This window comes from Phasianus colchicus, chromosome Z (assembly GCF_987193195.1).
Source record: "Phasianus colchicus chromosome Z, bPhaCol1.hap1.1, whole genome shotgun sequence".
Classification (NCBI taxonomy): Eukaryota; Metazoa; Chordata; class Aves; order Galliformes; family Phasianidae; genus Phasianus; species Phasianus colchicus.
This window is the reverse complement of record NC_143476.1, coordinates 42,621,437-42,636,533: the sequence shown is the minus strand read 5'-3', so window position 1 is coordinate 42,636,533 and position 15,097 is coordinate 42,621,437. Positions and strand designations below refer to the sequence as shown.

Below are 15,097 nucleotides of genomic sequence, written 5' to 3'. Positions count from 1 at the left end.
TAGGGATTGTAGCAGTGGTAGCTACACACACTTCTTCAGAGTAAGAAGGGGGATTTTGTTAGAGAACATCTTAGCTCAGTGAAGCACAAGGTATGGGGAGCTACAGGAATCCAATCTAAGTTTCTCTTAAATTCTAGTGTGCTTTTTCCCCCCCCCTTGTTGAATTGTCTTCACAGGTAGCCAAAGCAGCCTTTCAACGAAACAATGATCCACTTGACGCTGCCATTTTTTACCTTGCAATGAAAAAGAAGGCTGTGATCTGGGGATTGTATAGGTAGGTGATACCAGGGTCTTCATAATATATGATATAAGTTGGAAAAGAAATGTTAAATGCAATGCTGATTGAAAAGAAGTCTCAATGTTACCACCGAAAGCTGAGAATCAGTTTCTAAATAAATTAGTGAACTGGATGGGTAACCATTGCGGTGATTTTGTCATTTCTAAAGGTGGATGAATCAAGCTTTAGTCTCACATGTACTCTAATTTCATACATTGCTTAATTCAGATTATCTTATAGGGACTGCCTGTGTTGTGTTTGGAATGGCAGTAGTATCCTTAGAAGTGCTTTCAATAATAATTTTGCTGGAAATTCAAAGAACTGAATTGAGCATGTCGTTCAGATGGACATTTCATAATAATGTTTAACTTTGTGAATGTCCTAAAAATTAGGTTATGATGTTACTTGCTATTGAAGATCTTACCTTAAATTTTATATTTACCAATGGTTTTGTTAATTTGCAGTAGCAAAGCCTTCTGTGCTCTAAGTGTTATGAACACATCTGCATACTCACATCTGACAAAATGAAGAGCAAAAATGCATCTAATAAACACATAATATTTCTATCAATTATATTCAAATGCAGATCCCAAAAAGACACCAAAATGACACAGTTTTTTGGAAACAACTTCACTGAGGACAGATGGCGTAAAGCAGCATTAAAAAATGCTTTCTCTTTGCTTGGCAAACAGCGTTTTGAACATTCTGCAGCATTTTTCTTGCTGGCAGGACATTTAAAAGATGCAGTGGAGGTAATGAAATAATGAACTTCTTTGTTGTTGTAAACTTAACAATGAACTGAGTGTGAAAATACATAAGAAACATTGCAATTTAAATTAATATGACCACTGAAAATTCCTGTTTGTTTGCTCTTTTACTCTCTCACCCCCACCAATTCATTAATGACATACAAATCTTTCCTTTACATCTTAGTTGTTATACTACTGATAATGAAGAGGTCCCATGGTTGATGCCTTTGTAATAATACTAAGAGGGCTATCTACTATTAACTTCCTTTCAGATTCTCTGTTCTGCCACATATGAATACAATGTAGATTTCCATTGTAAGGTTCCAAATTAATTCCTAGTTCCTGCTTAATTTTTGGAATTGATATACATATTTATGTCTGAACAGATGAATATCACTTCCAGTCTACAGTTATTTTAACCAGAGAAGAAATTACAGTGTTTGTAATTATAACTGTACTTATTTTCTTTCAGGTCTGTCTTGAAAAACTGAATGACATTCAGTTGGCTCTTGTAATTTCAAGGCTTTATGAGTCAGAATTTGAGGTATCTAGTACTTATAAATCTGTACTACAGAAGAGAATTTTGGGAAGTGTGTTTTCTGGAAAAGAGAGCACAGGAAACATGTACAGTGATCCTTTTCTGCGAAGTATGGGTTACTGGATTTTGGAAGATTATAGCAAGGCTCTTGACACTTTGATTAAACATTCTTTTGAAGATGAAGGAGGTAAGAATGAGTATTTTGGCTGTTAGGCTGGTTTTAACTATTTATGCATTTAAAGAGTATTTTCTTAGGTACAGTCTAAATGTGGCTGGATGCTGTACATGGTTGCTCACCACCAGGCATGACAAGCTATATATGGTCCAGGACATTCTTGGAACTTATAGAAAATAGCTTCCTGAGCCAGGTAATAGACACCCCCACTAGGGGCGATGCAGTGGTGGCACCTGTTACTCACCAATGGAAATGGACTGATTATTGACATCAGGGTATGATGCTGCCTGTGCTCTAATGACTGTGCAGTGGTGGAATTCACACTCTTGAGGGATATGGGACAGGTAAAGAATAAAAGGAAGCTTAATTTTAGGAAAACCAGCTTCCAACTCTGCAGGGAATTAATCAACAAAACCCCTTGGGAATCTGTCCTCAAGGACAAGGGAGCAGAGCAGGGCTGGCAGATGTTTAAGGAAGATTTCCTTAGGGCACGAGAGCTCTCCATCACCAGGTGCAGAAAGTCAGGAAAGGAGGACAAGAGACCAGGTGGCTGAATTGAGATCTTCTGGCCAAACTGGAGAGCAAGAAGAAAATGCACAGGCAGTGGAAGCAGTGGCAGGTAACCTGGGTGGAATATAGGGATAGTATAGGAATGCTGCTAGGCTGTACAGGGATGGAATCAGGATGGATGTGGCAAGAGGTGCAAAAAAGGATAGGAAAAGCTTCTATAACTACATCAGCCAGAAAAGGCTGGTCCCATTAATTCCTGAGATTAATATTCTCAATGTTAAATGTTTCAAGACAGTTAAAATGACAGCTGGCTGATTATATTTCAGTGTTTTCCTAAAATCTTCTCATACATGGCGCAAGTTGGTAACTGAATTGTATAAGCTTGTTGTGGCTTTGAACATGAAAATTAAATCTGTAGAGGCTTCATTCATGTATCATTAATTTATTGAATGCAGTACTGATATGAATATATGTAAGTGTTATGGATTCCTTGGTTTTCCTCTAAGTTGCATTTTGTTGGGAAGCACACAAAATTAAAAATACTAATCCAAAACTTACTAAAGGATGTTTTTCCCCCAACTTAAAAAAAATTCTTAGGAAGCTGGAGGATCTTAATGTCATTTAGTACTGGAAACTTTAGAAATTTAAGCTCTCAGCAAGAATGTAGTCTCCTTTGAGACTGCAGGAGAACAGGCCTAATTCCAAGGAAAATAAATGAAATTTTTTTAAAGTTATTATATACTCTCAGTCAGTCCTCTGTCTTTAGCGTTGATTAGATTTCCTCTCTACCTCCTCAGGTATTCAAACGATGATAATGAAAAATGACTTTAATGAAGTCAACAACAGAATGAATATTAAGACCTAATAGTCTTCTGTTGAACTACAAACATTTGAGATGTGTTATTTCATACTGAACTGTAGATTTTTCCTCATGATGCAATATCTTTTCAGATGTAGGAGATGGCTCAGCAAGCTGTAATCCTGCAGTGTTTAACTTTTACAACTACTTAAGAACACATCCTCTCCTTCTGAGACGTCATTTTGGCTCTTCTGATGCCTCTTCCACACACATGTGCCTAACAGTGGAAAATGGATTAGCTGACAAAATCAACCTAGATGAAAGACGGCTTTTCTTCACCACTGCATATGCTCATTTAAAAGCTGGTTGTCCTATGTTGGCCTTAGAAGTGTTATCAAAGATGCCCAAAGTTGTCAAGAAGTCGAAGCCATTCTGTAGATCCTCCAGCTTAATGGATATTAGTAAAGATTTATCACCATTTTCTCCTCTTAAAGAATTGGAAATAAAAGACGAGTCTTCTGATATTGATTGGTCACAGCCAGCTTTGAATGATCTAGGGTCATCTTCAGACTGTTCGTCAGGAAAACATTCAAGTTCAACTCTTTCATTTGACTGGAGCCAACCAAATATAGTATTCCAAGATGAAGGCTTGAAGCTACAGTTGGACAGTGATGAAGATGATGAAAATGAAGATTCTTCCCTGGTAATGAAAGAGCTAAAACCTCTGAAAAAAAATGAAAAATCCTATGAAACAAGTTCTAGCTACACAGAATCTTTTAGTGTAGTTGATGAAAAAGATATTTTAAGCCCATCAGAAGATACAATTTCTGCACAGCTGAAGTTTAGAGCATGCCTGAAAATTCTTACGGTAGAGCTTCGTACATTGTCCACTGGTTGTGAGGTAGATGGTGGAAAATTGAGGTATCAGCTTTATCAGTGGCTTGAAAGGGAAGTGATAGCTCTTCAAAAAACCTGTGATTATAGTGTTGAAATAGAAGAAATACAGTCTGGAATTCGCATGATGCCAGAGGAAGCTGCGTTACATGGAAATACTGTAGACTTAACTGACCAGCAAAAAAACATGCTACAGAAAGGAAACTTTCAGAAAAGACGTCAGTGGCTTCTGAAATACCAGTCTCTCCTACGAATGTTCCTTAGTTACTGTGTTCTCCATGGCTCTCATGGTGGTGGTTTGGCATCTGTCAGAATGGAGTTAATTCTACTGTTGCAGGAATCTCAGCAGGTATGTGGGGGAGTTTGATTTGTGAGTTGTCAACTTTGCATTGGTAGTAGGTTTTTGAACATTTTGTATTATAATTCAGATTTTCCTATTATAGTATATGCCTGTTTTATTATAAATGTGGCACTTTGCATTCTGTAAGGTAGAGGTTACTGTTTTGATTAATATTATTTTATTTTTTAGGATGTTGTACTTTGTGTGTTTAAGTGTGTTTCTCATTTGTTTTTAGGAACAGTCAATACAGATACCATCCAGCCCTCTTCTAGAGCAAAGCTCTGTACCTCTCCTATTTGCTTGCACAGCTAGTGCCAAAACAGTGGTGGCTAATCCACTGTTACATCTTGGTAACTTGACTCATGATATATTACATGCCATAATAAACCTTGATTCACCGCCTCATCCAGATACACAGAATAACAAGGTGTGGGTCGTCTTTTTTTTTTTTTTTTTTAAGTTGTTATTTTCATTGACCAGTTTGCATGAATGTTTTTCTGTCTGTATAAAAACTTCCTAATATGCCTTCCTGATATGTAACAAAACCATGGTACTTAAGTATTTTATCCTGTAATACTAATGTTGGGCTAAAAGAGAGAGGCCCATCTAATTCAGTAGAGAGTAGATCATCTACATTCACAACTGGATATTTGTCTGAGATAATATCTGTTATGGAAAACACCACCGATGTCACTGTTGGTTTTATCACAATACAATCGTAATTTCTGTTATTTTAATGGTAAGCTATCTTCAATCCTACACCTAAGTAAAATTAAATTTAGAAGTATAAAAATTGGTCTGCAAAGCATAGAAAATGTTAAAGAAACATTTCTGTCAAGTGATATTTATTTCTCACTTGAAGATGTTATTTATTTATTTTTAACTTTCCATAACATTTCTAGAATATTTAGGCGTTGACTGGAGATAAGATTTAAAGCTTTAAGTTAAACCTTTCCTGCCATTTTTTATGTGTTAGTTTTTACTGTGGATATACAGAGAGTGCTCCAGGGATTGATTTCTTAATTCCTATTCTGTGTCTGATTTCAGAGGATACAGATAAATATCTATTTTAGTTTTTATGAATACTTAGATGTGTCTTATGATATATGAAATATATATCAGTTAAGAGGAAAAAAAGTGATATTCAGTATGATACTGAGTAAACTGTGTCTGAGAACTGTACAAATGTGTTCAACAACTAAGTTGCATTACAGTCCTCATTATGAAGCATGGCATCTTTAATTCTGAGCCAACATGCTGTCTTAGGGAGTAATCATTCATTGTTTAATGATTTAAGGTGGTCGTCTTTCCTAACAGAAGGCAATACAGCTAAAATTGAGCTTTGACTGTGGGTAGTTTGGGTTGTGTGAGTGCTTTCCATCTCTTTCAGTACAAAGTGAGTTGATTTAGTTGAAATGAATTTTGATGAGAAGGAGCCTTTGTTAGTGTTTTTTGCTTTCAGTGCTTGCATCTTCTACAAGAGTGCCCCTTTTACAAACCTGTATGCATTAAATACTAACCACAGTTTATCTTGAGTGTGATATATGCTATAAAACTTTATCTTCCAGGTATATATAATGCATAACTTAGCAGCATCACTTTCGGCTTGCATCTACCAGTGTCTTTGTGATGGCCACAGTTACAGGTAAGGTCTTTGAAAAACACTTTTTAGAGAAAAGACTGATTCACTGTGGTGATTGTACAATACATAGAGCACCTGGAGGCAGTACTAACATCTGCCTATGTTCAGTAAAGGCTATAACTTGAATAATTTTAAAACAAACAGGTGGAGTTTTTTTGTTCGTATGTTTTAATATAACATTGTGTTTTACAGCTCATTTCAAGCAAATCAGTTTACTGGAACAGTTTATCAGACAGTGCTGTTAACTCAGCGCCATTCTCTAAGATCAGTGTCAGAAGAAACAGTGACTCCCAATACACCACCAGCTCAGTGGCCAGGTATGTACAGGTTTTTTGTTCCTTCCCTCTTATGAAAAAATATGGGGATGCACTGTAAGAGCATGTATATATGCTCTAGACTTTCTAATAGTATATTTAACAAAATACTGGTAGAAGTGAGTTATTAAAGTTTATCTTCAGTTATTCCCTAACTTGACTGATACTGTTTTCTGTTAGTAAAAATTGCTAGCTGGGTCTTTTAGTAAAGAGCCAATAAAAGTAGAGTGAAGCATTGTAGACCACAGGCTCTGCTTTCTCTCACTGAAGCTCTTCAGTCTCACTATTCTTCTGTTTTCTTACCCTTTCAAGCTATTTTCAAGTGTATCTTTCTGCTCCATTTCAGAATGACTGCAGCTTAAGTCCAGCTATTGAGCTAACTCAAAACTATTGAAAATGGGAAGTTTTTAATGTATTATATTCTGCTGCAGCTCTGAAACCCGTTTAGACCTTGCTGGGATGAAGCTACACTGGTCTCATTACAGGGTGTGTAAGCTACATATAATTGATCTGTATGAGCTTCAGTTGACAACAGTAACTTCAATTTGAGCATAACCAAGAAATCTGTTTATATATTACATTTTGTTTTCCTATACTAAAACTTTAAAGAAACATTCAAGAAATCTTTCCGAGAGCCTCAAGCAGTTTTTGTGTTTCGATATTAGGATACAGAATGCAGCAATATTAGGGTGTTGTTGTCTCTTGGACTTTTCAGTTTCCTCTGAAGCAGAATTTTTAACACGTACACATTCGGTTTTTGGGGTATTTTTGTATTTCAACAGGAATAACAGCTCTAATACGTCTGTTGAATTCTGCTGGTGAGGAAGCTCAGCCAGGACTCACAGTCTTACTTTGTGAAATTCTAACTGCAGTCTATCTGAGTCTCTTCATCCATGGCCTGGCAACACATTCCAGCAGTGAGTTGTATAGAATTATGGCTCATCCACTTAACAACAAAATGTGGTCTGCAATCTTTGGAGGAGGAGCTCATACACCTATGAGAGGACAGCAGCAATTAAAGACAAAAACTGGTATGTCTTTTTTTAGAGGGGCAGGTGGGGGAGCTGGTTTTTTTGTTGTTATTGGAAGATGTTTTCACTATTGAAAGCTTACGACTAGTCACTGTTCAATAGTGATTAAATCTCAAATTAAAATAATCTGAAATTCTTGACCGATATTCTCCAAAAGAGAGTGGGAAGCAGAAAAGCAGGTGTGGTATTTAGTGTTACTAGTTTTTAGTTAGTACAACTGCTGTAATATGATGGGGTTACATTCACTTTAAAAGTAAAATTTTCAATTCAATTAAAACCTAGTTTTTAATATTCATTTTAAAGCTTTCCAGTTCTAATGATAATATATTCCCATTTTACAGACACAATGTGTTTTCTCTCTTTGGCAGGTAGGCACTTCCCAATGCCTAGCCCACATCAGGTAGTAGTGTTCTCCATGGAATGTGTGGGGTTTTCGAAATCCCTTACTACCTTCAGTACTCATAGTCCTACCAAGTCTGCAGGCAAGATAATAGATTTAGTACTAGGCCTCTACATGCAGTTTGCTATGTGTGGTTTCTTTTTTTTTTTTTTTCCGCATATATAGAAAGAGAGAAAAACTTCTGTTTGCAAGCCATGACATCAAAATTTAAAGCCATGTTCTGTAATTACAGCAGGAGCTCAATCAGGCCTTTTTACAAAGAAATTCGCTAGTGCTGTAGTATTCTTACTGTACTTTGAAATAAGTTTTAAATATTTTTTCCATGGTTTGAAATGATCAGAAGTGTTTCATATCTTTTAGAGAGCTGCTTGTTTTGCTTCATGAATATAAGCATTATTATGCATGTGGATTTCTAAGTGTTCATTCTAAACATTACAAAGAAAAGGTGCCTTGTTTCTATTCAATTCTGACATTTTGAGAGCACTTTACTTTTAAGTTCTTCAGGTTTAAATTCAGAAAACTATCCACAGTGAATTTTGTAGCTTTTTTTGTACACATTTCTGCTTTCTAACTCAATTGCTCATATTCCAACTATCATACAGATATCTAACAAAAAAAGAAAACAACAAAGAAGGAATGCTTAATAAATGTGAATTTTCTTGAAATATGCTGGCTATCAATCTGAATAGCATATTCAGATGCATACATATATATGCATTTTTATATAATATACCTTGTAATATCTGTAACTTGTATGTATTGTTATACTACATATAAAAAGTCACAGTACATTCATTTGAGGAAAATGGATGTTTAAACACCAATTTTCAGATGTTTAGAAAAGTGCTTACAGAGTAGTGATTCTCATTTTTTCTGATCACAGTTTTCTCTGTGGCATTTTGTTAAATATATTTGCCAAATCAGTATTGCATAATTAGAAGGTATAGCTGGCTTTTGTTGGCAGTGTCTTAGGTGTTGATAATTATATGCTGAAGTTTGTTAATGCTGTTGCTCCTGTTTTAAAATTAATCTATTTGTCTTAACATAGCAAGATACTGAAGGCTACTTCTGTCCTGTCTGCAGAAATGAATGATGACCAATTGCAGGATTAATAAAACTGTTGCTAGAAGAAACAAGAATCAAACATTGAAAACTTAATGAAATAATAATTGGTAGAGACAATCAAACATTAGACAAGAGACCTAATAAGGCATTGGAATCTTGGTAGCTATTGAACACTTGGATAAACAGTGCTGTAAGCAGCTTGACCTAATCAGCCTTGTTTTGAAAATGGGCCTCCAGAGTTCTGTTGCAACCTATGTGGCAGGAAATTGAGGTTTTGGTCATTTATTCTTTCTCTTTGAAGCAGAGGAGTCAAGTTAAAATCAGCTGTGTTTTTGTACCTTTACTGAAAATATGTGCTGACACTCAGCAATGAACACCGAGAAGTATGTCATTTAGACAACATACAGAGTTATGCATAACTAGAGCAGTTTTTATATGTTCACTTTTAGATCTTTGTGACAGATTTTCACTTTCAAATGGAGATGAAAAGCCAGAAATTTTTGATGTTAAGAATTCTAATAGGTTAATAATACAAAACTGTCTGGTCATATGGCGTCCTTCATTGGCCCTTACTCTCTGATTTCATCAGTTCTGTTGCACTTCAATCTGAATGTGGTTGTTAATCTACAAATTTGAAACCTGTTTTAAGAGATAATAGTAATACTTAATAGTAATGTGTATGTAATTGGCCAAAAAGTTGTCATTTCACTTGCTGTTCCTTGTTGAAGTTCATTTACACATGCAGTCAGCTTCACAAGATATTTTCTTCCAATTAAATACATCTCATTGGGTTTTTTATTTCTATTTCTAGAACTTTTAGGATATTTCAGACACAAATTAAACAAAGGAAACCAAATAATAGGTCTGCCTTCTATTCAGAATTAGTTTGTATGAAAAATCTTCTTCATTTCTGTCACAGTAAAGATTAGAAAAAGCATAGCAGTTCAAATACTTTTGGAGTTAATTCACATACACTTTTCAGCCACATTTCTTGTTCCTGTAGCAAATGATTTTGACCATGTTATGTTAGCATCTCAGAATTTCTATTCTTATTTATGTCTTAAATAGTGGATATATTATGTTTTCTAAGGTGCAGTTAACATCTGAAAAATAATCCTGTTGCTTTTGAAATCTTATTTTCCACATAGTTTTTCTTCAAAACTGCCTCAAAACATTTGTGTAACTTAAGTCTATATAGAAATGGTAAGTTTTCTAAAATCGGGAGGTTTCCTAACGAAAAGATTCAACTTCGCTCTTTAGAAATTCATAGTTTAATTTCATATATTCAATTTTTCTGTATTGTAAGAGTATATTAAATCTTCTTCCAAACTGAACATTTTGCAAGTACAATTTATAGAATTAAAGTAGCTATTTTAACTGTCAGAAATCTACTGACGTGACTATTATAAGAACTAATTTTCTCTTCAGATGATCCTAATGCTCTGAGCAATTAAAGTTGGAGTAGAAATGATTTATTCTGTAGTTGTACTTCCATAGGAAAGAATGGTAAACTCTTGATTCACTGTGATAACTTGACTAAAATACAGCAGGTTTTGTGAAATGGATAGGTTAATAATGAGGACGTGCAGATAGAAATTTGTGCAGTTTGATTGTGATAGGATAAGGGCGAATGGCCTTTGTGGGGAAATTCTTCCAGAGAAGTTGTGAATGCTCCATCCATGGAGGTGTTCAAGGCCAGTTTGGATAGGCACTGCACAGCATGATCTAGTGGATGGCAGTCTTGCTTGTGGTGAGGAGTTGGAATTATATTGGCTTTATGGTCCCATCCAACCCAAGCCATACTGTGATCAGATAATAAATTTCATCAGCAGGTCACGGACAATACTGAATGTCTTCAATTTTATACTTTGTATCTAGGAATAGCTTCATCTCAGAATAGATAAAAAATTACTCAAGTTTTAATACCTTCCAGGTTGTGTAAGGGCCTAAAACAGCCCTACTAAATTTGTAATTCAGAATTGCCTGTTATGTTATTAGCAATGGAAATGTTGATGTGAATGTGTTTCATTCTAGCTAAGTAGTTGAGTGCAATATTAGGCTTGTTTTTATACTGCTTTGGATTACTGAGTGTTTCATTATTTGTGTGGCTCACTGTCTTCTTGCTGATTCTAACTTATTCTTAGTTCAGCTACCTGTTAAAACAGAAATTTGTTCGGAAGTTTGCACTAAGATGGAGCTATCTTGGCTCCCTTTGATGATTATAACAGGAAAGGTCTACAAAATGTGTATATGTCATACATCTCTTTATTGTGCCCAGCTAAACTTTTTCGGAGATTTGTGTTTACTGTGTATTGAAATGCCCATATTTAAAGTGCCACATTATTTATGTAATATCTTCAGAAATATCTGAGAGGTTAATACATATTTGCTTTCAACTTTTCAATTAATTGCTATCCATAATATAGTGCAAAAATACAAAAAAAAAGTATAGAGTCTTGGATATGTATAGTAATTGTTATTTATTATAAATAAATAATATGTGATAGCTTGATTTTTATAGTCCTGTGGAACTGATTAGGTATTGCTGCTGTCAAGTGCTAATTAATTGAATTCATCAAGTTGGACTTAGATATCATAAGTTATGTAGGCCAGAGCTGTTATCCTTGAGGAAGCAGGTGAGAATGTTAGAGTCTGTAACATTGCGAAGTGCAAATTTATTCCTAGGTTTGAAGACAACAAAATTTATCACTGTAGACTTTCACTAGCCTGCTCTTGAAGTTGACGTTTGTAGCTTCCTAGAGAATTACAGGAATCTGCAAATGGCTTTATGCTTAAGAAGATAAGGATAGAAACCAGTTTTCTTGCCAGTTCACCTTCTTTGGGTTTTAGCAATGCTGATATTAGTTGTTGCTGCAGTCAAAGTTGATGCTTTTTTTTTTTTTTTAAGTACAGAGATGTTTTGGTTTTAAGACTTGTTTTTTTTATAGTGTGCTGGGGTATTGATGCTTGATGCATCCACACAGTCTTTATTAAAGCACAGTATCATTGACTTGCACATTAGATTAATTTTCAGAAATTAAAAGAGATCTTCATCTTAGCTCTTCCTGGAGAGTTGGAAAGGGGGTCTCTTCGGCAACAGGTCTTCTGAGTATCGTTTCACATGTTAGATCTTTGCAGAAGTAGAAGCATTTTACTTTTTTAATATAATCCAGCTTTCTTTGAAAATACACTTACTTTGTGGTGAAGATGATGAAGATAAATATTTCAAATCAAGAAAGCATTTAATTTACTTTTCGGTAGTAATGCACAAGAAATTTGAAAGCGAGTTTAACTTGTGATCTGAAATTATAAATGTCAAAGACTTTTAATGACTATGTTGCTTTACTTTATAATGCAAAGAAATGAGGAAAAAGGAAGACTGGCATCAATTCTAAGTATTTCTAGCCATTAGGATGGTTGTAATTCATTTTCCTTAAATATTCCAATGAGCAGCAAGTAGCAGTCTTAAAAATATGAAGAATTATCCTACAGAGTGGAAAGAATACTGTTTTAAAGTAAAGCATTCACTTTTTGGAGTCCACACTGAAAAACAGCCTGCAAACGTATACTTTTTTATTTCTATAGCATGCAACACTTGCTCCTTATTTTTATGCCAAATGAGTTTTTCTTTTTTTTTTTTAAAGCAATTGCTAATATTTTATACAGAGTAATGCATGTACGTGCTCTTTGTTAGCTGATGAGCTTTTTAAAATAATGATATGAAAATATATTGTACAGCAGCTGTTATGTTACCCTTTAATACAAGTAAGTGGATTTCAAATAATATCTCTTACAGGATGTTACAGTACAATATACTAGGATCACACAGGCTATTAATATGCACCACAATATCAAGTTGATGCTGAAGGATGAGATAATGCCTTCAGCATTTGTTAGGCAGTATATGGTACATAAATTATTTTAGACTTTTGCTGATGCTATTTTTTAATTGTCTTGAATCTTAATTTCCTTGAAGTTGGTTTAGTTTCTATTATGTTTAATATATGGAAGATTTAACTGATCTTAAAAGAGCAATTTTTTTTCTCCATTGTGCTAGACATTCTGTTTTCTAGTGATTGGAGTACCCATTATAGTTTTGAAGGAATTAATCTAGGCATATATCTAGACTAAAGTCTCCTGCGCGGAGAAAAAAAATAATAATTAAAAAAATTTAAAAAAAAAAAAAAAGGAATAGGAAATAGGTGTGGTATGTTTTTTTCTTTTTTTTTTTTCTTTTTTTTTGTTGCTTTTTTTTTTTTTTTCTAGTAGCTCCTTCCAGACATGCAGAGGGATGCTGGCTGTTTATGAGCCATCTCCAACATTATTAACGGGAGAAAGTAATTTTAGAAGCTTATATAGAAATTAGTTTTATGGCTCTAGAAAGTAGAAAGAAATAATCAAGGAAGTTCAAACATAAAGCATTTATGTTTGTGATGTTCATTTTATTATATCCTAGTGAACAAGTCTGGTCCAACATGTTGACGCTTGTAGTTAGCGATAAGGATTTCTGATCACCCTGTCAGCTTTTTAATCCTGCAGAGTTGTGTGTATCTAGACTTGGTTTAAGGAAGTTGAACAAGAAATAAATTGAAGCGGGAGGAAGTGAATGGGTGCTTAAGTGCTGTGGTTCTTCTCAGTGAGATCATAATTTTTAGATCTTTCCTGGAAAAAGGAGATTTTGAAATGCACGAGGAAAAGATAAATGTTTAATATCCAGTTAAAAGTTCGGGGGAACTTCAAAAGGCAGTCCAAAAATTATCTCTCCATCTTAATATTTTAGCTTTCTCCATGTAATCAAAAATTAAAAGCAAAGTTTACAAGTAGGAAATGGATTTGAATCCATTATATCTCTAATTGAAGATAATAAAGGCTTCCTTGTTACATCTCCATGATTCTCTTTCCTGCCTTTCTCTAGTTATGTTCTTTAGAGCCAATACACTTAATTGCCCAAAGCCAGTGGCAATCGCTAACATTCTTTTTCTATCAAATAAACTGAATAAAATTCACCTACCAAGAAGCAGAATGATTTCTGGTTATCAGATGGTTTTGTTGACTTCTTTTTAAGCAAGCTACTAATGTGTTTTTTGAAGTTGGTCTTGTTATTAATTAAGAAGTAGGAAGTCTAAAACAAAACTTGTTTGTTCTTTTATTTCATGTAAATTACATTAACATTTCTGTGGTAGTCTGCATAAGCTAATTGCTTTGAGTACTGCAGTCTTAGAGAATGAAGGTCTCTTGCAAAATATCTCTTAGATGCTGCTTATTATGATTTAAGTAAGTCTTGAAGAAGTTAGCAGGCCCTTCAGCTCCTAGAAATTATTGTTACAAATAACTAATTTCTGCAACTCTTCTCTGTTTAATAAGATATATATATTGTATTGTATTGCTTAAAATTGGACTTCTGTTGTTTACTGGCAAAATATATTGTTAGGACAAATAGATTTACCGAGATTGTACCACATAGGAAAGTACAAAACTCCTTCAGATGGAGCCATTGTTTGAAATTTGGACTAGAAATTGCAAGCTTAAGCATTTTCACTACCGATTCTGAAAGACTAAATTATTGCCTTTAAAAAAACCAGCCAACTAGCAAATAACAACAAAAAAATCCTGCATAGATCAATATTCAGTAGTACATACTGAGTTGATCTATTTTTGCATCATGACCTGAGCCGTTACCATTATCATCTTTGCAGAAGGATGAAAGCTTCTAATGCAGTTATGTGCATAATCTGCTGTGCTATATTTTTTTGTACTGTGCGCTGTCCCTTTCTGGCATTCTAGTTTTTCATTAGTTGTGCGTGTTTGAGGATTGACATTATCTATGCTCATTTATATAGCATATATAAATATGCTATAAAGTAACTTCTGAAGGCTTTTGTAATGAGGAAGCTTTCTACTTTCTATTAAGAATCCCATTATTAAAAGTGGCAATTGGAGCAGACACTTCTAAGCAGTTTGCTTTCTTCCCCTTTAGATGATGGAGAGAAACGGCAAAAATGTTTCAAGCTTTCATCAAAAACCTCTCCGAAAGAGAGTTCTCAGGCAGCTGCTGTGCCATGGTTAGAGCAAGAATCTCCATCTGACAAGGAAAGATTTATCCCTCCTGAGCTTAGTATTTGGGATTATTTCATTGCGAAGGTAATTGTTTGCTATTTTGAAAGTTTTAAGTCTTATATTGCTTCTATAATAGAATTTTCTGCTTAGTCTTTATCCCAGGTACCAATTAAGATGTGTGATAAAAGCCACCTATTGTTACTGCTTGTGACTTTCTCTAATACTACTGTTGTGACATCATTTTTTAAACATTGTTATGAGGTAGAAATTCCACATTACAGTGTAGAATAAGATGGCATCCTTGCT

The 15,097-nt window shown here is 34.6% G+C and overlaps 1 protein-coding gene across 4 annotated transcripts in view; it reads left to right on the top strand.

Annotated features, from left to right (window-relative positions):
* The window catches only part of DMXL1 (Dmx like 1), a 74,227-nt gene that overhangs the window by 40,547 nt on the left and 18,583 nt on the right, over positions 1–15,097 (top strand). For 3 of the 4 annotated variants that reach the window (XM_031601400.2, XM_031601401.2, XM_090131970.1), the window contains exons 21-29: positions 177–274; positions 864–1,029; positions 1,499–1,751; positions 3,201–4,291; positions 4,518–4,709; positions 5,851–5,927; positions 6,117–6,241; positions 7,021–7,269; positions 14,712–14,875. In XM_031601400.2, the coding sequence (XP_031457260.1) occupies positions 177–274; positions 864–1,029; positions 1,499–1,751; positions 3,201–4,291; positions 4,518–4,709; positions 5,851–5,927; positions 6,117–6,241; positions 7,021–7,269; positions 14,712–14,875 (2,415 nt within the window). Of the gene's footprint in view, positions 1–176; positions 275–863; positions 1,030–1,498; positions 1,752–3,200; positions 4,292–4,517; positions 4,710–5,850; positions 5,928–6,116; positions 6,242–7,020; positions 7,270–7,637; positions 7,752–14,711; positions 14,876–15,097 lie in introns of all 4 variants that reach the window. The other variant, XM_031601402.2, reaches the window with a different exon arrangement.